At 39.7% G+C, this 21,438-nt stretch overlaps 3 protein-coding genes across 10 annotated transcripts in view; all 3 read right to left on the reverse strand.

The window, feature by feature from the left end:
• Positions 1-3,377: 3,377 nt before the first annotated feature.
• On the reverse strand, positions 3,378-12,815 carry LOC138411361 (V-set domain-containing T-cell activation inhibitor 1-like). Of its 5 annotated transcripts, XM_069531282.1 has the most exons (8): positions 12,322-12,815; positions 10,978-11,310; positions 7,532-7,567; positions 6,170-6,445; positions 5,930-6,055; positions 5,298-5,351; positions 4,558-4,602; positions 3,378-4,049 (listed from the first exon to the last, which is right to left on the reverse strand). In XM_069531282.1, exons 1-8 carry the CDS (start codon positions 12,401-12,403, stop codon positions 3,979-3,981), a joined length of 1,023 nt encoding a protein of 340 aa, XP_069387383.1. In that variant the 5' UTR covers positions 12,404-12,815; the 3' UTR covers positions 3,378-3,978. The 5 variants fall into 5 exon arrangements, with proteins under 5 accessions (XP_069387383.1, XP_069387385.1, XP_069387388.1 ...); XM_069531284.1 differs by lacking the exon at positions 7,532-7,567; XM_069531287.1 differs by lacking the exon at positions 4,558-4,602.
• Positions 12,816-15,349: 2,534 nt separating this feature from the next.
• The window catches only part of LOC138411360 (CD276 antigen homolog), a 19,791-nt gene continuing 13,702 nt past the window's right edge, over positions 15,350-21,438 (reverse strand). Inside the window, exon 6 of the mRNA XM_069531259.1 lies at positions 15,350-16,621. Coding sequence (XP_069387360.1) covers positions 16,533-16,621 — 89 coding nt within the window. The 3' untranslated portion in view covers positions 15,350-16,532. The remainder of the gene's footprint in view (positions 16,622-21,438) is intronic.
• Positions 15,350-21,438, reverse strand: part of LOC109647010 (CD276 antigen homolog) — a 9,348-nt gene continuing 3,259 nt past the window's right edge. For 3 of the 4 annotated variants that reach the window (XM_069531351.1, XM_069531340.1, XM_069531344.1), the window contains 3 exons: positions 21,196-21,438; positions 17,761-17,916; positions 16,318-17,176 (listed from right to left, as the gene is read on the reverse strand). The exon at positions 21,196-21,438 is cut by the window's right edge and continues 36 nt beyond it. In XM_069531351.1, coding sequence (XP_069387452.1) covers positions 17,136-17,176; positions 17,761-17,916; positions 21,196-21,438 — 440 coding nt within the window. In that variant the 3' untranslated portion in view covers positions 16,318-17,135. Of the gene's footprint in view, positions 17,177-17,760; positions 17,917-21,195 lie in introns of all 4 variants that reach the window. The other variant, XM_069531338.1, reaches the window with a different exon arrangement.

A 21,438-nucleotide genomic window follows, 5' to 3' on the forward strand; every position in this document is an offset into this window, starting at 1 on the left:
AGTGAAATCAAAATGTCTCAGACTGGTGTTACTAGTAGATATTTGGACCTCACTAGCTCACTGGTAAAGAAAATTAACCTCACTAGTTAACTAGTAAAGTCAAAATAGGCTTTAACTAGTCTGCATTTGGCTCGCACTAGTAACCTAGTGCAGACAATTGTAGGTCACTAGTTAGCTCGTGAGCTGAATCCATGTTTGACTAGCTTACATGTCAGAGCTTTTGCAGCGCACTAGTTTACCAGTAAGACTTTCAGCCTTACTAGTTCGGTCCAGAGGTCCACTAGTGAGTCAAAAAGACGACTAGTAGGGATTTTGGTGCTGCTAGTGCGGCGCACATGGTTACTAGTGAAGTTAATGTTGGAAGTGGTCGGACAAAAGTTCCACTAGTTGCTGAAATAGACGAGTGAGAGTTGTTGTTCAACTCGTGCTGACAAAGAGAGAACTAGAGGAGGGGACTGACATGATATCAAGGATATGGAATAAATGCTCAAACAGCTTGCCGTACTTGTCCCCTCTGTTCTAGAGACATCAGTGTGGACACTGTCTGCGCCCTCTAGAGGCTGATCTGGGGAACAACGTGTAATCTTTGCTCCTCTCACGCGTGTCCTGAAGTTCTCCTGCACATTAAAACATCTCAAACAACACAGAGGAGGATGAATACAGGTCTTGACTCATAACTCATGTGACTCACAAACACTTTGTCTGGTCCCGGGCTCCAGAATCACTTTTTTTTTACCAGCAGCCCTGTGGCCCCTGACTGAAATCTCTAGGAGCTGAAGCAGAACATTGAGGGACTCACTTTAAAAAAATCACACTGCAACACAATTATTCACATTTACAGAGCTGCAGACTCACTGTTTCCACCAGGAGCACCACGTACAGCCACTTCCATTAGATAGAACCTTATTGATCCCTTTGGGAAGACTCCCTCAGGGAAACTCAAGTTCCAGCAGCATTACAGGAAATGAAACTAATAATAAAAAGGAACAAATAGTAAAAACGACAGTAGCAGCACAGAGGTTCAAAAAAAAAGTTCTTAAAAAGTTGTGTTGAGATTATTGCACCATGTCCAGTGTTTATTTACTCACAACCACATGCAACGCCACACACTCATATGATTTCACATCTGAACTGTTTTACTGACAAATGTTTGGTAATAAACTGACTGTCAGGCACCGAGCAGACAGACCAGAGAGACGCAGGTAGTTTCTTTGACAGTTTGATTTATTTGTGTTATGGTTTTAATTATAACAAAATGCAAAAGAAGCAGACAACACAAATTTGAGCCAAAAGGGGTCAACTGACAAAACTAACCTTAAACAACAAGTGAAGACTTGTTAACTGCACCAAGAACTCACAGGGGAAACATATATAGTCGCTGATCAAGCCACTCAAACACCAAAGGGGGATCGACGGAGACATACTGATTATAAAAACAAACTATAGCAACCAAGACACAGCAGTGTAGTTTATAATATTAACTAAGAAAATATAATGAATCATAAATATCAAACAGTGGACAAAGATGAACAACTAAAAATCTAAATAAGGAAACAATGTCCCCCCCCCCATGATTACTAGGAACATGGTACAGTCCAATTGGTAATTAAGGCCATTTAAGGTGGTCTGCTGCATCTGATCAAAATGTGTCCGGAGGAAACAACAGAAAAATATCGTGTTCTAGTCAAAGTTGAACTTGTTTCTCTCCAAATACTTCAATCAAATACTTCAACAACAACTAAAACTGTAATAACTGTGTAATGATTGTCTCCTGCTCAATGTTGATTCTTTTACACTTTTTATATTCAGGTAAAAACACGTTTACTCAAAGTGTAATACTGCCCTCTAGTGACGAAGTGAAGGAACAACACTAAACAACCAATGTCAGATGTTTAATTTCTATCAACTCTCATCCTCAGGAGCAAAATCTAAAAATCATTTGACGTGGATGTAATGAAAACAGGTCATTTATTTGAGTCCCTGAAGAAGAAAAGAATCGTGAATGAAATCAAAGCAGAATAAGATTCAGGCTTTGTCTCATTGTGATCTGCCCCCTGATCCAGATCCGCACCAACATTTAACGGAGTTCTTCTCTGACTCATTCCACATCCTCCCACCGAGTTTCGTCGTAATTCCTTTTTCTAGTTTTTGCGTAATCTTGGTTCCAAACAATCGATCAGGGTGAAAACAAAACCTCCTGGATGGGGGTAAGTTTCAGGCCTAAAATGAAAATTTCAGCTTCTGCATTGAGGATAAACTATGCAAAGGCCCCTTGGAAGTATTTCAGTGTTTCTGCTGGACTTGTAGAGAGATTTGTTTCAACGTTAATATTTTATAAAAGCAAAGTTTCCTTAATGAACGATGTCACGTGGCTGGATTTTGTCAGTGAGACGCTGTAACCACAGAACACAGTTTTATATTTGTGTGTGAGACTTGACTTCAGCGCAGGGAGGAGGCTGGTTGATGTATAAAAACACAGAGTATTTATAGCGATCATAAAGGGCAAACGTTGTAAACACGTAGACTGTCGGTGTCTTGTACTTTCTGATGTCAAACTGTTTTTAAACTTAGACAACAGCAAAAGATTCAAGTTCTTTTCTCTGATTCTCGTGATTATTTCAGGGCAGCTGAGGAAGGTTTGTTGTTACTTTGTGTATTTTGCATCAATGACAAATCCAGCTAGTTACTACGATAGCACTCCTTTGTACGACGATGCTGAAGAGTATTTCTTGTATATAAAGTCTTTATTGTGTTAGCATGGTAATGAACTGTGAACGTGTACGATGGTAGATGTAAATACTGGTTTCTTTCCTCCTCACTAACCAAACCTCCGTGTTGTGGACTCATGACTGACCAACATTAAACTGTGTTTTATTGACTCGGCTGCGACTCTGCCCGTCTTCGTTTCACATGTTCAACCACAAACACACTTCAGTCAGGAGACACCTCAAGAGAAAAACTACAAGTACTGCACTGTGGTTGTACCAGTGCACTTTTCTTCTACATACGTTTCTTAGCCAGAGTCATTTAAGGTCACTGTGACCTTTGACCACCAGAATCTGATCAATGGTCTCATGTGCTGTGTTTATAGTTTTCTAGTCTCGACGACCGTTCAAAGCATTTCACCAGTCAAACGTTTTCTCTGAGAACGGCACAGCACTCAGAGGCTGGGGTTCAGTATCTTGCTCAAAGACACTTCAGCAGGAATGTGGAAGACTGGGATTGAACCACCAACCTTCTGGTTAGAGGACAACCCACTGTACAGCCACAGCCGCCATCTTTGAGTTGAACTGAACGTTTGCACCATATTCAAAGAAATTCCCTTCAGGCGTTCTTCAGATATCGTGTTCAGAAGAATGGGACGACCCGAAAACAGATTTAAGATTCAATTCATTTATAATAATAATAATAATAATGCATTTTATTGATAGGTGCCCTTCAGAGCACAAGGTCACTTTACATGACAGATAAAAAACATAAGATGACATGATATAAACATCTGACAGTCACATTCAGGAATCTTTGTGTTTATATCAAAAATCTGACAAAAGGTCTCCAGTGTAAAATGTTCTTTACAAAGAATTTAAAAAGAAAATAGAAAACACTGTTTGTGTACAAACTTTGTTCTTATAAAAAGGTGCCTGTAACCTTTCAAATCAATCATTCAAATTTATTTATATAGCACGGTATCACAACAAATCTTTGACCTCCAAGCACCAAGATCTTCTTTGAGTTTAAGTTTGCACCAAATTTGAAGAAATTCCCTCAAGTTCAAGAAAAATGAACATTCTCTGTGAGACCACCGTGACCTTTGACCTTTGACCTTGGGCTATTGAGAAATCTGAGCTCAAACCAGCATCATTGCTGTAAATATTGAGACAATTCACAAATAGAAAAATAAATATATACAAATATTTACAAAATAATCTCCAGAACAGTTTCAAAACAGAAGCAACACAACCTCAAGGACAGAGGATCTCATATCTCATTGTTGCATAATTCACAAAGGTGCCGTCTCTTCAGACCTGGAGCTTCTTTCTGCTGATGACCTGCAGGAAAGAAAACAGATGCATGTCTAACATCAACTTTTGTTTTGTACAGAAATAATTCCCACACAGACAGATTCTATTTTCTCTGTCATCACAGTGGAGACAGGTTTGTTAGTTTCACAGAGAACTCGCTGCTGAACGCTAACACCGAACACAACTGGTGAAATCACTGCATCACTTTCAACAAGCTTCATCTAAAATGGCCCCTGAGCAGACGGAGGGATGATTCTCACTTTTGAAGATTGGAATGGTGACACTACTCTTACTACAGTTCTCTTTCTCCAGCACTTTAATCTCATTGGTTCTATTTGTTTTATTCTTCTTCTGAGAAAGTTTGAGCAACTTTACACTGATGCCACTTTTTGTTAACATGCGCTGAAAACACAAATCCATTTTATTAATGCTGTGTCGAGTACAATTTAAAACCAGAAGGAAATAAAAACTAGTTTCATTAGAAAGAACAAACTCAACGACATCAAACAAACACAGAACACTTGTTCTACTGTACCGTTCAGTTCAATGGTCTCTTCTCTTGCTCCAGTTTCTTCGTCACCTGAAAGAAGAAGCAAATGTTCATCGTTAAATTTAAACATCAGGTAACTACACTACAAAGAAATCCACCTGATAATACACACACAGTATACAACTACACACACTGTATATAACTATATATAAGTACTCACATACTGTATACAACTACACACAGTATATAACTATACACACTGTATATAAGTGTATATAACTACACACACTGTATATAACTATACAAACAGTACACAACTACACACTGTACATAACTACACACACAGTATATAACTACACACACAGTATACAACTAGACACACAGTATATAACTACACACACTGTATATAACTACACACTGTATATAACTACACACTGTATATAACTACACACACTGTATATAACTACACACACTGTATATAACTACACACACTGTATATAACTACACACTGTATATAACTACACACACTGTATATAACTACACACACTGTATATAACTACACACTGTATATAACTACACACACTGTATATAACTACACACACTGTATATAACTACACACACTGTATATAACTACACACACTGTATATAACTACACACACTGTATATAACTACACACACTGTATATAACTACACACACTGTATATAACTACACACTGTATATAACTACACACACTGTATATAACTCAACGACATCAAACAAACACAGAACACTTGTTCTACTGTACCGTTCAGTTCACTGGTCTCTGCTTTTGTTGCTCCAGCTGCTTTGTCACGTAAAACTGAAAGAAGAAGCAAATGTTCATCGTTAAATTTAAACATCAGGTAACTGTCACCTCAACTGCTCTGAAACACAAGTTAACAATTCAACACTATGATCACTTTCCAACAGTTCTGCTATTTGGGAAAAACTGAATTAAATATTTAGAGTAAGATTCAAACTAGTTTTCCCTTCATGTGTGTGTGGTTTGTCATTAAAGATATCTGCCGCCCAGTTATATTATTACTATCTTTAATTTCAGTCATGTACAGTTTGATTCTGACGAATCATAATTCAAGCTCATGACAACTGCAACATATTCTGACTAGTTCATCTTGAATTGAGGTGAATTAAAGATATCTTGAACTTGAATTATGACACGTTTTGTTTGTAATACATGATAGTATTGATAATTGAATAGTGTAAATAATACTTGATGAATAGATAAGGTATAAAATAATTGTGAGCTGCATCATTAGATCTGTTCATTCTGTGACTGCTTGAAGAGAATTGTTGTCTTGATAAGAAACAGACTAAAGTATCTGTTGTGTTGATTTTGACACATGTGGATTTGTTGATAAAATAAATCTAAAATCTTACCTTTCCTCCTGTTTCTTATGATGATTAGAGTTTCAACACAAATTACAACGAGCAGAGTTATGATTATAGTTATCAAAAATGGGTCCACACTGGTAGAATAGCAGGACTTGTCCTCGAGGAGAATGTCTGAAGACAGAAAACAGTCAGAACGTAAATGTAAGCATTACGACATTATGTGTATATACATATACACACATACATATATACAGCATATGTATAAGTACATGTAAGGAATCTCACCTGGCACAAAGAGCTCATCATCAATCACATGGCCGAAGCCGTCCTGCTTGACCACACAGCGGTACACGGTTTTCATCTTGTTCACGGTGGCGAGGAGGACGACGTCATAGAGGTCTCCTCTTTGAGAGACCTGCGGTTCTTCAGCAGGGACGATCTTCCCGTCGCTCGTCTGCCACTCGACCTGAGGCTTTGGAAAAGCACCTCGAACAGAACACTGCAGCAGGACCCCGTCTCCTGTGGCATTAAGTATCTTGACAGATGGTGGCGGAGCTGCACCTGTAAATACATGAACAATATCTTATAAACCACAGCTACAACAAGAGAAAGGTTATATTATCAAGTTGATGGCTCTGTTACAAAGACCAACAGAAAACCACAAAGTTATTCTTAACTACACATCCTGTCTTTTTATTATTAGCAGTTTATTTTCCTGCACTTCCCTCTGGATCAATCTATCTATCATCTGTCAAGTTTTAACCCCTGCAACACAATGGAACATCACTTTCAATGATTCAATTCTTGTTGAGAATCTTTTTAAAGTTTGACAGTTGAGTGAAGCTGAAACTAAAATGTACAAGGTTTTCTGTGGATCAACTAATCAATTGACAAAATTGATTATTAATTATTTGTTAATAAGACAAAACAAGATATCTGAAGATAATAATAATAACTGTATTTGTATAGCACTGATCCAAACAAAGTTACAAAGAGCTTCACAAGTAAAATAATAAAATCCATGGCTAGAAGAAGAAGAAATTAAAGCTATTTAAAAAAAGCTATTTAATTCAGTCTAGGTTTTTGGGCCACGCAGCAGTTTAACCATCATTTGAGCTCTTTTTTACTTTCATTACAACTGGTTGTTGTAATGAAAGTAATAACTTCGACTGTACGTTGGTGTCATCGAGTGTTTCAGCCTATTAATCACAATAACGTTGAGAGAGGCTAAAGGTAAATCTGACTGGCTACTGGCTTGTAAGGCAGTGCTGTGAAAGCCATGTGGCCCGCTCAGTCGATCAGACGTCATTACCTCTGTGCCTTTTTTATTTATTTGTTTTTAAACTAAATTGAACTAAATACCTACTCTCGACCTTGAAAAACAGATCAGATCAAAGTAAAGGTGATTCTCTGTGATTTGATGATGTCACTGATTCACACACATTAATTGACATGAATCATATTTTGCCACAGTATATAGGGAGAATAGGACTTAGAACCCTGCTCCCTAGAACCCAAACAGAACGTGTTTAAAGAACAGAGGAACCTCTCCAGGAACCAGGACCAGACACCAGTCAGACAGACAACGTGAAGCAGCTGAAGTTAAAACCAACATAATAGATCATTTAGAATGACATCATCACTCACCCTTTATTTCTCCTAATCTGTTTTTGAAGGTCTGTTCTGAAAGACACAAAATAAACATTGTATGAATGGTTGATATTTAAATATTTTATATTTACATCAATTTTGTGATTTCTATTATCTTTAAATCTGATCTATCTATCAACCCCCGACCAAAAGAGAGTTAAAACTCTTTCGAAAATCTTAGAACCAGCCTCGTCCACCCAAGCCTGACGTCACATAAACCAATTAATATAGTCATCATTTATCGTCCACCCGCCCCTTACTCTGAATTCCTATCTGAATTCTCTGAATTTTTATCAGAACTAGTCCTTAAAACAGATCAAATCATTATAGCCGGTGATTTCAATATTCATGTAGATGTTGCCAATGACAGCCTTAGTTCAGCATTTAAATCAATAATAGACTCGATTGGTTTCACTCAACATGTGAATCAACCGACCCACTGCCTGAATCACACTCTTGATCTTGTCCTGACATATGGCATTGACATAGAAAATATAACAATATTCCAACAGAACCCTCTTCTGTCTGACCATTTTTTACTTACATTTGAATTCAGAATTGTTAATTACGTCAATTCTGGACGGAAAGTCTATTACAGTCGATGTTTATCCGACAAAACTGTTCACAAATTTAAAGAACTGCTCCCCTCCTCACTTCCCTCTCAGCCATGTCTCAGTACAATACAAGAAGATTATCAAAACCTTACTCCCACACTAGTTGATAACTTTGTAAATAGTACTGCAGCCTCACTAAAAACAGCACTTGAAGCTGTCGCCCCATTCAAAAAGAAGAGAGTAAGTCAGAGGAGATTAGCTCCGTGGTATAATTCCCAAACGCCCGTTCTAAAACAGACATCGCGGAAGCTAGAAAGGAATTGGCGCTCCACCAATCGCCAAGACTTCCACCTAGCCTGGAAGAATAGCCTTATAAATTACAAAAAAGCACTTAGAAATGCCCAAACCTCATATTACTCATTACTAATAGAAGAAAATAGGAACAACCCCAGGTTCCTCTTCAGCACTGTAGCCAGGCTGACAGAAAGTCACACCTCTACTGACCCATCTATTCCTCTAGATCTGAGAAGCAATGACTTCATGAGCTTCTTCGCTAATAAAATTACAACCATCAGGGATAAAATCCACGACCTCCTCCCAGTGAATAACACGGATTCATTGTCTGGTCCTGAAACCATAGCACCAGATTTATGTCTAAACAAATTTTACTCTATTGATCTTCCTGAACTGACCGCGTTAGTTTCATCATCTAAACCAACTACTTGTCAGCTGGACTCTGTTCCAACTAGACTTTTTAAAGAAGTCCTCCCCCTAATTGACCGTTCCATTTTAAATTAGATTAATATGTCTTTGCTAACCGGCTACGTACCACAGGCTTTTAAGGTAGCCGTTATTAAACCTCTGCTTAAAAAGCCTACGCTTGATCCAGAGGTTTTAGCTAACTATAGACCCATATCCAACCTGCCCTTCATTTCCAAAATCCTAGAAAAAGCCGTTGCTAACCAGCTGTGTGGTTCCTTAGATAGTAACGTTTTATTGGAAAAATTTCAGTCAGGATTTAGAACCTATCACAGCACAGAAACAGCACTATTGAAAGTCACTAATGACCTTCTTATGGCATCAGATGATGGACTTGTCTCTGTCCTCGTCTTGTTGGACCTTAGTGCAGCCTTCGACACAATAGATCATAAGATTCTGCTACAGAGATTAGAACAACATATAGGAATTAAAGGAACAGCACTACACTGGTTTAAATCATATTTATCAGATAGATTCCAATTTGTAAATGTTAACAATGACTCCTCCATGCACATGCAAGTTAATCATGGAGTTCCACAAGGTTCTGTCCTTGGACCAATACTGTTCACCTTATATATGCTCCCCTTAGGCAACATTATCAGACAGCACCACATACAATTCCACTGCTATGCAGACGACACCCAATTGTATATTTCCATGAAGCATGATGAATCTAATCGCCTAGTTCAACTTCAGGAATGTCTCAAAGATATCAAGGCGTGGATGACCCAAAATTTTCTACTTTTAAACTCAGACAAAACTGAGGTTGTTGTAATCGGCCCTAAACATCTCAGAGAAACACTGTCTGACCAGATAGTCACTTTGGATGGTGTCAGTCTGGCTTCCAGCTCCACTGTGAGGAACCTTGGAGTGTTGTTCGACCAAGACATGTCATTTGACCCCCATATTAAACTAGTGTCTAGGACGGCTTTCTTCCATCTGCGCAATATTAACAAAATTAGAAACATCCTGTCTAAGCAGGATGCTGAAAAACTAGTCCACGCGTTTGTAACCTCTAGATTAGATTACTGTAACTCTCTATTAGCAGGATGCTCCATGAAGACTGTTAAAAGTCTCCAGTTGGTCCAAAATGCTGCAGCACGAGTGCTGACAGGAACTAGAAGGAGAGATCATATCACTCCTGTCTTAGCTTCCTTACATTGGCTCCCGGTAAAATTTAGAATAGAATTCAAGATCCTGCTCCTCACTTTTAAAGCCCTCAACAATCACGCCCCCTCATATATCAAAGAGCTGATAACACCTTATTATCCAAGTAGATCACTTCGTTCCCAAAACACAGGCTCTCTAGTGGTTCCAAGAGTCTGTAAGAGTAGAGCAGGAGGTAGAACATTTAGCTATCAGGCTCCTCTCCTGTGGAACCAGCTCCCACTCTGGGTTCTGGAGGCAGACACTGTCTCAGCATTTAAAGTAAAACTAAAAACCTTCCTCTTTGACAAAGCCTATAGTTAGGGCTGGATCAGGTGAGTCCTGAACCATCCCTTAGTTGTGCTGCTATAGGTTTAGACTGCTGGGGGAACGCCCATCATGCACTGAGCACTTCTTCACTTCCCTCTGTCTCTCTGTCTCTCTGCCCCCCCACACCTGTTTATTTATTTATTTATTTATTTATTTATTTATTTATTAGTTTTAACATGTCATCATGTCAAAGTGTCACTTTGTCCTCCCATAGTCCCTCTGGCTCTTCTCTCTATCTCGTTTCAGATAACTCCGGCACCGGGACTACAGGACCACAACGACCACCATCACCATTGTCTGCATTTATTACAAGAACTCAGCAATTTATTAATATATCTAGTCATGTTGTAGATCTATACATTGTTATTGTTATGGTTAGCCTTGATTTTGATGGTGCCAAATTGTTACTGGTCTCTCTCCTCTGGCCGGAGGTAATAAAGAAGCTACATGTTAGTTTGGTTATTGCCATAAAACCAACGTTAGCATCAAAAGCCCTTTACGCTACAGTGACTCACTATTGGAGAGAGATGAAACGCACCAGCCAGGGCTAGCTGGTTAGCTTAAATAGGTAAGTGAACAGCTGCTAATGCAAATGCTGAGTATGTAGCAGAAACGTACACATAGCTCCTTTAGCTGTGTTATGAACGTACTCACCAACAACAAGCTCAATCCTGAATATTTGGCTGGGCTTAAGATGTGGAAAGAAACAGCTGTAGCTCCCACTGTCAGTGGTCTTGGTGTTTTTGATCAGTATGGAGGCGTTGCCGTGTTTCAGCTCTTCAACAAAATGTGAGACTCGTCCTTTAAAATCCTTATCCTGACCCGAGAGACCGTTCCCATAGTATCCACCGTCACTGAACAGGAACACCTCCTTGTCATCTTTCTTCCAGTCGAACACCGTTCCTTCAATGTTCACCTTGGGGTTCGGAGCACAGGGCAAGATGACGTCATCCCCTTCAGTCACAAACACTTTGACGAAATCTGACACTGAAAGAGGAAGAAGAAGAAAATGAAGGATGAAAGTTACACAGAACATCGGCTCACGTTAATCTTACTTAAGCTTTCTACAAGGGAGCAGGTAGAGGTTTCATCTGTGTGTGTGTGTGTGTGTGTTGTACAGAACCTCCCCTAATATGTGCATGTGTGTGGGTTACATATACAATTACTATTCTTTCAGAATGTGTGTAACAGTTCATTTCCATATCACACGCACTATCCTACACTACTTCATCGTCACGATCTTCTGACACTTTAGTTTCGTATTAGTTTTACTGTCTCATGTAATTAACGTGTTTTATCATCATTTCCATTGTTATTTCTATTGAGCTCTGGCTCCACATCAAATGGTTTGTATTTATTTAGTGTGTTTCTAGTCTTGATGACCACTCAGAGTGCTTTACAGTAGTCCAGTCACTCATTCACACACACATTCATACAGTGCATCTATTAGCAGCACTTGTGTTTGTTCTATGAGACCTTCTGGTTACCACCGTTAGAGGGCGCTGCAGCTCCTCCCATAAGTTCTCTGGAAAACCTTCCGGATCGATCAAAACCGATGAAAAAACTTTACCGGTGTTTATTACTATGTTTATGAGTTCATCTCTGGAGTATGTGGCCAGAGAAGGAGCACAAAAGACACAACGAATACACAAAAACCTAAAAAGTGCGAAGTACCGAGGCAGCCATCATGTCGACATGAAGATGTATGAACTTTAAATGTGTGATTCTCTTCAAATACACGTTAAATTATATTTCTTAATAATCTATGGTTTCATTCACTGTATTCAATTATAGAACTAGTCTCATCTCCGTGTTGTTGTTTCCTCAGAATCTGTAGCTTTGTGTGTGTGTGTGTGTGTTAGCTTCGCTATCTTCTATTAGCCGTGTAGCTTGTGTATCTAACTCACAGACTGTACATAAACAGGTTTATGACACAGTCTGTATATAAACTGTATATTAACTGTATATAAACTGTATATTAACTGTATATAAACTTACCTTGACGGTCTGACAGCACTGATCCAACCTGATCACACATGAACACAGAGACGATCACACAAGTTAACTCGAACACGTCCATCTTTAGATATTAAACGTCCCCGGCTCAGAGTTAGAGAGCGGCTGCTAACTGCTAACTGCTAACTGCTAGTTGTTTGTAGTGAAATGTGGAAAACTAAGATATAAGAGCGTCGTTTCTCTGACTAGCTTGTATCAGCTAACACTAGCATCACACTGGAGCTCTGTGAAGAGTTCAGGAACACAAACTGACTGGAACTTCTTTTGAGTGGCGGATGAAACAGGAAACACGAGATGTGTCTGAATTGTCCAGATGATTCTCTCCAGTGATTTGTCACTAATGTCAAAGTAACGCATCGATTAGTTCACGTGTGTTTAACACCTCGTCAGTCTATCGTGGACGTTTAGTTCAAAGGGACGTTGAGCAGTGTAGCGTAACGGTACTATTTTATTGAGCGGAATGATCTCGTGGTTGATGAACCGGTGAACCGCCCTGTCATAGAGTTCCTGGCGTGCGCCGTCACAGGTCGACAGGGACCGTAAGCGCTGTGATTGGTCCGCTCAGAACGTAAGTTCCGGCAGTTGCTTTTCCGGTCTTTCTTCCTCGTCGTAAAAACCAGCTCCGCAAACGTTTTCTTTGTAGCTTGCGCTTCAACATTTGCAATATAAGCATTTGTTCTTCGTTTTGATGAGCTCCAACAACAAATACAGCTGCTCCACCTCGGTCGCCATTGTTTACTGTTGTTTACTTTACGGAAGAAAAAGCGAGGATTCGGCTATAACCACACAAACACACCGCTACACCCCCTAGCGGCATGGCGGTGAATTGCAGAGCAACGCGTTCCCTCGACGCAGAACTTCGAATGCTCAACGACCTACGGCGTAGGTACGGCGTAGACGTGACGCAGAAGCATAAACTAGGCTTAAGCCCTGTGATTTGATCTGTCCACATAGATAAGAGCTGCTACTCTTATCTTTCTTATCTTTCTGGCCAGAGAAGGAGCACAAAAGACACAACTAGCATAAGCATAAACTAGGCTTTAGTCTTTGCACCAGCAACCAGCTGGGTGACATGGAGGAACCCTTCCACACACACACATATAAATAAGCTCTCATACAACTTCATCAATTTATTTAGAGCTTTCTTGTGAGAATTAATCATCTCGCCCATCTGTTCAAAACAAATCTGTTTTTAAACATCTTTTTGGAATAAACTTTAAAATTATAAAATGAAATGTGTATCTCTCACGGTTTATAATGTAGCTTCTAAACAGTAAGTACTACATTATATACCACATTATTGTCTAGTATGTTAGGTGAGTCATTTCCACTGATCTGTATTAATATAGTATATTTTGTCCACGTGGAGAAAAGGAAAGACGACGAAAGACGAGAAAAGGCGATGGAGGTGAAGAGCTGCTTCTCTGTTTGACTCACTCACAACAGAAAATGATTACATAGCTTTGGGTTTCATTGTAAAAAAGGAAGAAATCAGGAATCAGTGAATTTACACAGAAGAAAAAAACAATTCATCGCTTTGTTTCATAGAATGAATCTGACGCAGACACAGTTTCATGCGTTACTCCATATGGACAGTAAGCAAGGAGCTGGCAGTTCACAACACTGAGAGCTGGTTTTATGAGGTCACACTTTCACTGGGTGGAGTTCTTTCTGGAGAGCCAATAGGAACGTTCAATTTATGCCCCCTTCCCACCTCCTCATTAGCATCTTGTGGGCATTTTCACTGCCACTAGTTCAACTAGTAAAGTCAAGAGACACTTCAACTAGTTAACTAGTGCACATTTTGAGTGAAATCAAAATGTCTCAGACTGGTGTTACTAGTGGATATTTGGACCTCACTAGCTCACTGGTAAAGAAAATTAACCTCACTAGTTAACTAGTAAAGTCAAAATAGGCTTTAACTAGTCTGCATTTGGCTCGCACTAGTAACCTAGTGCAGACAATTGTAGGTCACTAGTTAGCTCGTGAGCTGAATCCATGTTTGACTAGCTTACATGTCAGAGCTTTTGCAGCGCACTAGTTTACCAGTACGACTTTCAGCCTTACTAGTTCGGTCCAGAGGTCCACTAGTGAGTCAAAAAGACGACTAGTAGGGATTTTGGTGCTGCTAGTGCGGCGCACATGGTTACTAGTGAAGTTAATGTTGGAAGTGGTCGGACAAAAGTTCCACTAGTTGCTGAAATAGACGAGTGAGAGTTGTTGTTCAACTCGTGCTGACAAAGAGAGAACTAGTGGAGGGGACTGACATGATATCAAGGATATGGAATAAATGCTCAAACAGCTTGCTGTACTTGTCCCCTCTGTTCTAGAGACATCAGTGTGGACACTGTCTGCGCCCTCTAGAGGCTGATCTGGGGAACAACGTGTAATCTTTGCTCCTCTCACACGTGTCCTGAAGTTCTCCTGCACATTAAAACATCTCAAACAACACAGAGGAGGATGAATACAGGTCTTGACTCATAACTCATGTGACTCACAAACACTTTGTCTGGTCCCGGGCTCCAGAATCACTTTTTTTTTTACCAGCAGCCCTGTGGCCCCTGACTGAAATCTCTAGGAGCTGAAGCAGAACATTCAGGGACTCACTTTAAATCACACTGCAACACAATTATTCACATTTACAGAGCTGCAGACTCACTGTTTCCACCAGGAGCACCACTTACAGCCACTTCCATTAGATAGAACCTTATTGATCCCTTTGGGAAGACTCCCTCAGGGAGACTCAAGTTCCAGCAGCATTACAGGAAATGAAACTAATAATAAAAAGGAACAAATAGTAAAAACGACAGTAGCAGCACAGAGGTTCAAAAAAAAAGTTCTTAAAAAGTTGTGTTGAGATTATTGCACCATGTCCAGTGTTTATTTACTCACAACCACATGCAACGCCACACACTCATATGATTTCACATCTGAACTGTTTTACTGACAAATGTTTGGTAATAAACTGACTGTCAGGCACCGAGCAGACAGACCAGAGAGACGCAGGTAGTTTCTTTGACAGTTTGATTTATTTGTGTTATGGTTTTAATTATAACAAAATGCAAAAGAAGCAGACAACACAAATTTGAGCCAAAAGGGGTCAACTGACAAAACTAACCTTAAACAACAAGTGAAGACTTGTTAACTGCACCAAGAACTCACAGGGGAAACATATATAGTCGCTGATCAAGCCACTCAAACACCAAAGGGGGATCGACGGAGACATACTGATTATAAAAACAAACTATAGCAACCAAGACACAGCAGTGAAGTTTATAATATTAACTAAGAAAATATAATGAATCATAAATATCAAACAGTGGACACAGATGAACAACTAAAAATCTAAATAAGGAAACAATGTCCCCCCCCCATGATTACTAGGAACATGGTACAGTCCAATTGGTAATTAAGGCCATTTAAGGTGGTCTGCTGCAGCTGGACCCCCCCCCCGATCTGGTAACTCAAAGTCAACTGGATTAATTCTCACATAAAAAGCTCTAAATAAATTAATGAAGTTGTATGAGAGCTAAATCTATGTGTCCAGTTATTTATCTGTGATGTGTGTGTGTGTGGAAGGTTTCCACCATGTGACCCAGTGTCAGTGTGTGGTTGCTGGTGCGGCCATCACACTGACCCATGAGTTCTTCCATCACAATATTGACGTCAGGCTGAGAAGTTTAAAACATTTTAACCTCAAACATTTTACGCTCTGCAAACTCAGGAAAAAAAGCATCTGATCAAAATGTGTCCGGAGGAAACAACAGAACAATATCGTGTTCTAGTCAAAGTTGAACTTGTTTCTCTCCAAATACTTCAATCAAATACTTCAACAACAACTAAAACTGTAATAACTGTATAATGATTGTCTCCTGCTCAATGTTGATTCTTTTACACTTTTTATATTCAGGTAAAAACACGTTTACTCAAAGTGTAATACTGCCCTCTAGTGACGAAGTGAAGGAACAACACTAAACAACCAATGTCAGATGTTTAATTTCTATCAACTCTCATCCTCAGGAGCAAAATCTAAAAATCATTTGACGTGGATGTAATGAAAAAAGGTCATTTATTTGAGTCCCTGAAGAAGAAAAGAATCCTGAATGAAATCAAAGCAGAATAAGATTCAGGTCAAAGGTCGACTGTTGATCAGAACTGGAACATTCCCACTTTGTGTTTCATGAAACTTTGCATCAGCTGACGATGAAACAACTTCCAGTTAATAAACCTTCAGATGGAAACTCCTTCATGAAGAGACTCAGGTAGAAAACAGCAGCTTTGACTGAGAAAAGAAAACAGATGCATGTCTAACATCAACCTGTGTTTTGTACAGAAATAATTCCCACACAGACAGATTCTATTTTCTCTGTCATCACAGTGGAGACAGGTTTGTTAGTTTCACAGAGAACTCGCTGCTGAACGCTAACACCGAACACAACTGGTGAAATCACTGCATCACTTTCAACAAGCTTCATCTAAAATGGCCCCTGAGCAGACGGAGGGATGATTCTCACTTTTGAAGATTGGAATGGTGACACTACTCTTACTACAGTTCTCTTTCTCCAGCACTTTAATCTCATTGGTTCTATTTGTTTTATTCTTCTTCTGAGAAAGTTTGAGCAACTTTACACTGATGCCACTTTTTGTTAACATGCGCTGAAAACACAAATCCATTTTATTAATGCTGTGTCGAGTACAATTTAAAACCAGAAGGAAATAAAAACTAGTTTCATTAGAAAGAACAAACTCAACGACATCAAACAAACACAGAACACTTGTTCTACTGTACCGTTCAGTTAAATGAAATATTCTCTTTTTGCACCAGTTCCAACGTCACCTGAGAGAAGAAGCAAATGTTCATCGTTAAATTTAAACATCAGGTAACTACAGTACAAAGAAATCCACCTGAAAATACACACACTGCATATAACTATACACACTGTATATTACTACACACTGTATATAACTGTATATAAGTACTCACACTGTATACAACTACACACACTGTATATAACTATACACACAGTATATAACTATACACACTGTATATAAGTGTATATAACTATAAACACTGTATACAACTACACACACAGTATACAACTACACACACTGTATATAACTACACACTGTATACAACTACACACACTGTATACAACTACACACACTGTATACAACTACACACACTGTATATAACTACACAATCAGTGCCTGGATATATACAGTGTTTATGACCTATACTGCAGCCAGCCACCAGGGGGCGATAGAGATATTTGAACCTGTTCATCTTTATTTCCAGTTGATGATAAATACCAACAGAAATCTTTGTGTTTCTGTCAAAACTCTAAACATCAGATAAACAATTGTTTGTGTTGTCGTCTGCTCGTCATCATTAAAGTGATTTAATAAGTTAATTAAACTTACCTGAGCTAGATTTGTGTTCAGTGGATTTTTTCCTTTTACGCACAAAGTGAACAAGACCAACGAGAAGAAGAGTCAAAATGGCACCGACAACAAGACCAACAACAGCAACAGCAGCAACAGGAACACCAGCAGCAACAGGAAGCGTCCCTCGAGTGTCTGAAAGAGACAGAAGTTAGCGTCACCTCACGTGGAGCAGACTGGACGTCACGACCTTCACACAGAACTCAACGTGCTCCTGTGATGTGAAGTGATGAGCAGATCAAAACACCAGTGGATGAACGTCACCGGGCTCAGTGACGTCAGCGTCCGTCTCACGGTCACGTTCCTCCTGCTGCTCGGCTCAGACGCTGTTAATCATCAACCCTCGTCTAATTCTTCTGTTTCAGCACAAACACTCACCAGAGATCAACGTGGAATCTGTGTCTGATCTCAGCAAAATGTCCCAGATCATTGATTTTGCTGTGAATCAACAGACACAGTCGTGATTTCTGAATTTGAGTTAATCCGTTCAGATTCCACAGAGATTCTCTCGTCAGCTTCTGCTGCTTCAACAATTCCTACAAACATTCAACAGATGCTTCATGTTTCAAACCTGCAGCTACGAGCTGAATGAGAACAGAGACTCTGAAGATGCTCCAGTTTCACACAGGTCACTAACACATTGTTTCTTCCTCTTCTCTCTGTAGATGAAGTTTAGTCTCAGAGACTCAACTGATCCCACTCAGTCTGAGACGTTTGACCCTTTACACACACGTCCTCATCACTTACTGTTGTCATGGACACCGATATTCTAAATGTCACAGAACAAGACATGAGTCTGAATAAGACGCTGCCATGTCGACAATGTTCTCTGATCATCTTCCTCAGAATAAAGTCAAGTTTAGAAGAAGACGTGAAGTATTCTGACTTGAGTCACGTTATCAGACATGTTCACGTCTTCATCACGTTCTAACGTCCTGTTGGAGTTTTCACAGCGTCTTGACATCAACGTCCGACAGTGACCAGCTGATGAGGACACGTGACCTGAGTCTTAACGTCAACAAGATGGAAAAATAAAAAGCTTTTTCAAGATTCAAACTGAAAACACAGAAAATGATCCAAACTGTAGCATCGTATGTTGAACTGTCTCAGGTTGGGGGTTTCAAACTAGCAGAGGAACGTGGGACACGATGGCGTCATCATCAGACTCTGCTCGTTCAAATGTAAAACATATGAATGAATGATTTTATGAGCAACTCATGTAAACACCATGATCTCAATAACGTCTTTTTGTGAATGAGCTCAACGTCTGAATGTTGTCGTCCACGTTAACTTAGTCACTGTTGAGTTTCTGTTCAATGTGTGGAAACATTTAGAAAAAGAAATGGACGGTTCAAATGTTCTAAATGTTTCAGTGACGGCACGGTGGATCAGCGGTTTGGAACGGTCTCCTCACAGTCCCAAGGTTCTGGGTTCAAACCTGTGAACCAGTCAGCAGTTTGTTCCCCCTGTGTCAGTGGGTTGAACCGTTGTTTGTCACATTAGTCTCTGAAGAACTGAAGGACACTTGAATGTTGTGGTGCTATAGACGTCTTCTTGAAAACCAACATGAATGAACACGTTTTCATTCAGCTGTTCTCTGTGTGTTAATGTGGATTCAAGTGTGTTTGAGAGGAAAGAAAACCAAGAGAGAGAAATAAAAGAATAAAGCATCAGGTACAGATCTGTGCTGTGACAGAACATGATGCGTCACATCAAACACTTTACAAAGGTTCTGTGAAGATTTCCAACAGTAAAGTGACTCATATCCAGACAGAAGCACAGACACAGTACAGATGTTGGAAAAACCTGGAATTTCTCAACAGCTTCTTTCTGCTTCAACAATTCTCATTAATATTATGAATAAAATCACATGAAGTCTGTTGTAGACACGTGTTAAGATGTGAACAACATTTTCTATTCCTCTCATATGATTCTTGATGTGTTTTAGTTTGTTGTCAGACTTTAACTGAGTCGGTGTCACTTTATTAGGTACACCTGTACAATCTGAACACGCCTCTTCTGTCAGGAAGTCGACTCTCACGACTCCTGGAACGTTCAGTTTCTTTACAGTCACAGCTTTTAAATCCAGTCACATGTTTGATCCCTGAGGTCAGAGTCAGTGATGGTGTTGAACTGGACTGTGTCGTATTCAGAGCTGTTCCTAATATTCTGATCCCTCGTGTCTATAAGCAGGGAGGTTCAATTAAAGAGACAGTTGTTAGCTGAATGTCGTCCAGTACAACATCACATTTAACTGTGACCTCAGTAATAAATCACTGAATTTAAACATTTCTGAAGCTGAACTTTAGAAACTTTGTAGAACTGGTGACAGAGCTGTTGTGTTGACCTGCAGCAGAATGTACAGGTGTACCTAATAAAGTGAGCACTGAGTCTCACGATGACACAATGAAAAGGTGTTCTTCTTCACCTGCAGTGTTTTCTTTCATCTAAAGGATATTTATGACTTTTCTATGAGGAAAGATTTGAATTTCTAACAGCTGATTCTGTGACATCACCCGTTTGAATCCAGTGATGCAGAAATCTCCACTATAATAACCTTTATTTATAAAGCTCTCTGTTAACAGTCACCAGTTCAGCTCTAACTGGTTCAATCCAACAGCTGAGAATCTACGTTGACTTCTTTTATGAGACAGAGGAAGAGTTTGAGTGTTGAACAATCTGTTCACGTGTTTCATGTGATCAGCCTCTCACACTCACACATGGTGTTTGTACATATCTCATTCAAAGTCTGGTGGTTGTACGTGTGGAGGAAAAGTGCAGCTTCAGGAGACACAGCTGGAACGTGTTTCAGGACTGAAAGGTTTGTGTTGAGCTCCACTTCTCAACGAGCTCAGTTTCTGTGCTCAAACATTTTCTCTGAAACACGTGGACAAACAGCAGCGACTGAACCGTCAGAGTGTAACTGTGGATCATGAACAGCTCATATCATCATCTTCACAGTCCAGAGACAATGATTCAGGAGCTTCTTGCTCCTAAAAGGTGAATTCAGACTGAAGCTCATTTATTCCTGTGAATGTGACCATCAGTGTTTTTACACTTTGTGTTGATGCAGCACAAACACACAGTTTATCAACTGTACAGATGTGAGCTGCAGCTGGAGGAGCCTGAACACTCTGACTGTGTGTGACTGATCACACTGATCTCACTTTTAACTACAAACTCCAGTTCTTCCTGTTGTTTGTCTCCTCATCCTCTCATCCTCCCTCTTCTCTCTGTAGATGAAGTTTAGTCCCAGAGACTCACAACTGATCTGACTCAGTCTGAGACGTTTTCTGTCTTCATCAATGTTTAGTTTCTGTTCAGTCTCAACGTGTGGAAACATTTTTCAAACTTAATGACACAAAAATAATTCACATTATTTAAATGTGAAAAAAGAACAAAGATGAAACTCACCACCGATATAAATGTGGATCTCAGCATGAGTCTGGTGTTTGATCTCCTCCTGTGTGGAGACACAGCGATAGTGGTCGGTCTTGTTCACAGTCGTTTGGAGGATGATGTCGTAGCGGCCTCCTCTTTCAGAGACCTGAGGTTCTTCAGCAGGAACAATGTCTCCAGCTCTGTTCTTCCACTGAACAACAGGTTTAGGAGACGCACCATGAACCTCACACTGCAGCAGAGACCAGTCCTTTGTCT

Source organism: Paralichthys olivaceus, chromosome 2 (assembly GCF_024713975.1).
Source record: "Paralichthys olivaceus isolate ysfri-2021 chromosome 2, ASM2471397v2, whole genome shotgun sequence".
NCBI classification, from domain to species: Eukaryota; Metazoa; Chordata; class Actinopteri; order Pleuronectiformes; family Paralichthyidae; genus Paralichthys; species Paralichthys olivaceus.

Excerpts from the sequence above, each read along its gene's own strand:
- LOC138411361 (XM_069531282.1), bottom strand. The coding sequence starts at position 12,403 with ATGGACGTGTTCGAGTTAACTTGTGTGATCGTCTCTGTGTTCATGTGT. Across the intron at positions 11,311-12,321 it reads AGTGCTGTCAGACCGTCAAG|TGTCAGATTTCGTCAAAGTG; the intron begins GTAAGTTTATAT and ends TTCCTCTTTCAG. Across the intron at positions 5,352-5,929 it reads CATAAGAAACAGGAGGAAAG|TTTTACGTGACAAAGCAGCT; the intron begins GTAAGATTTTAG and ends TTCTTCTTTCAG.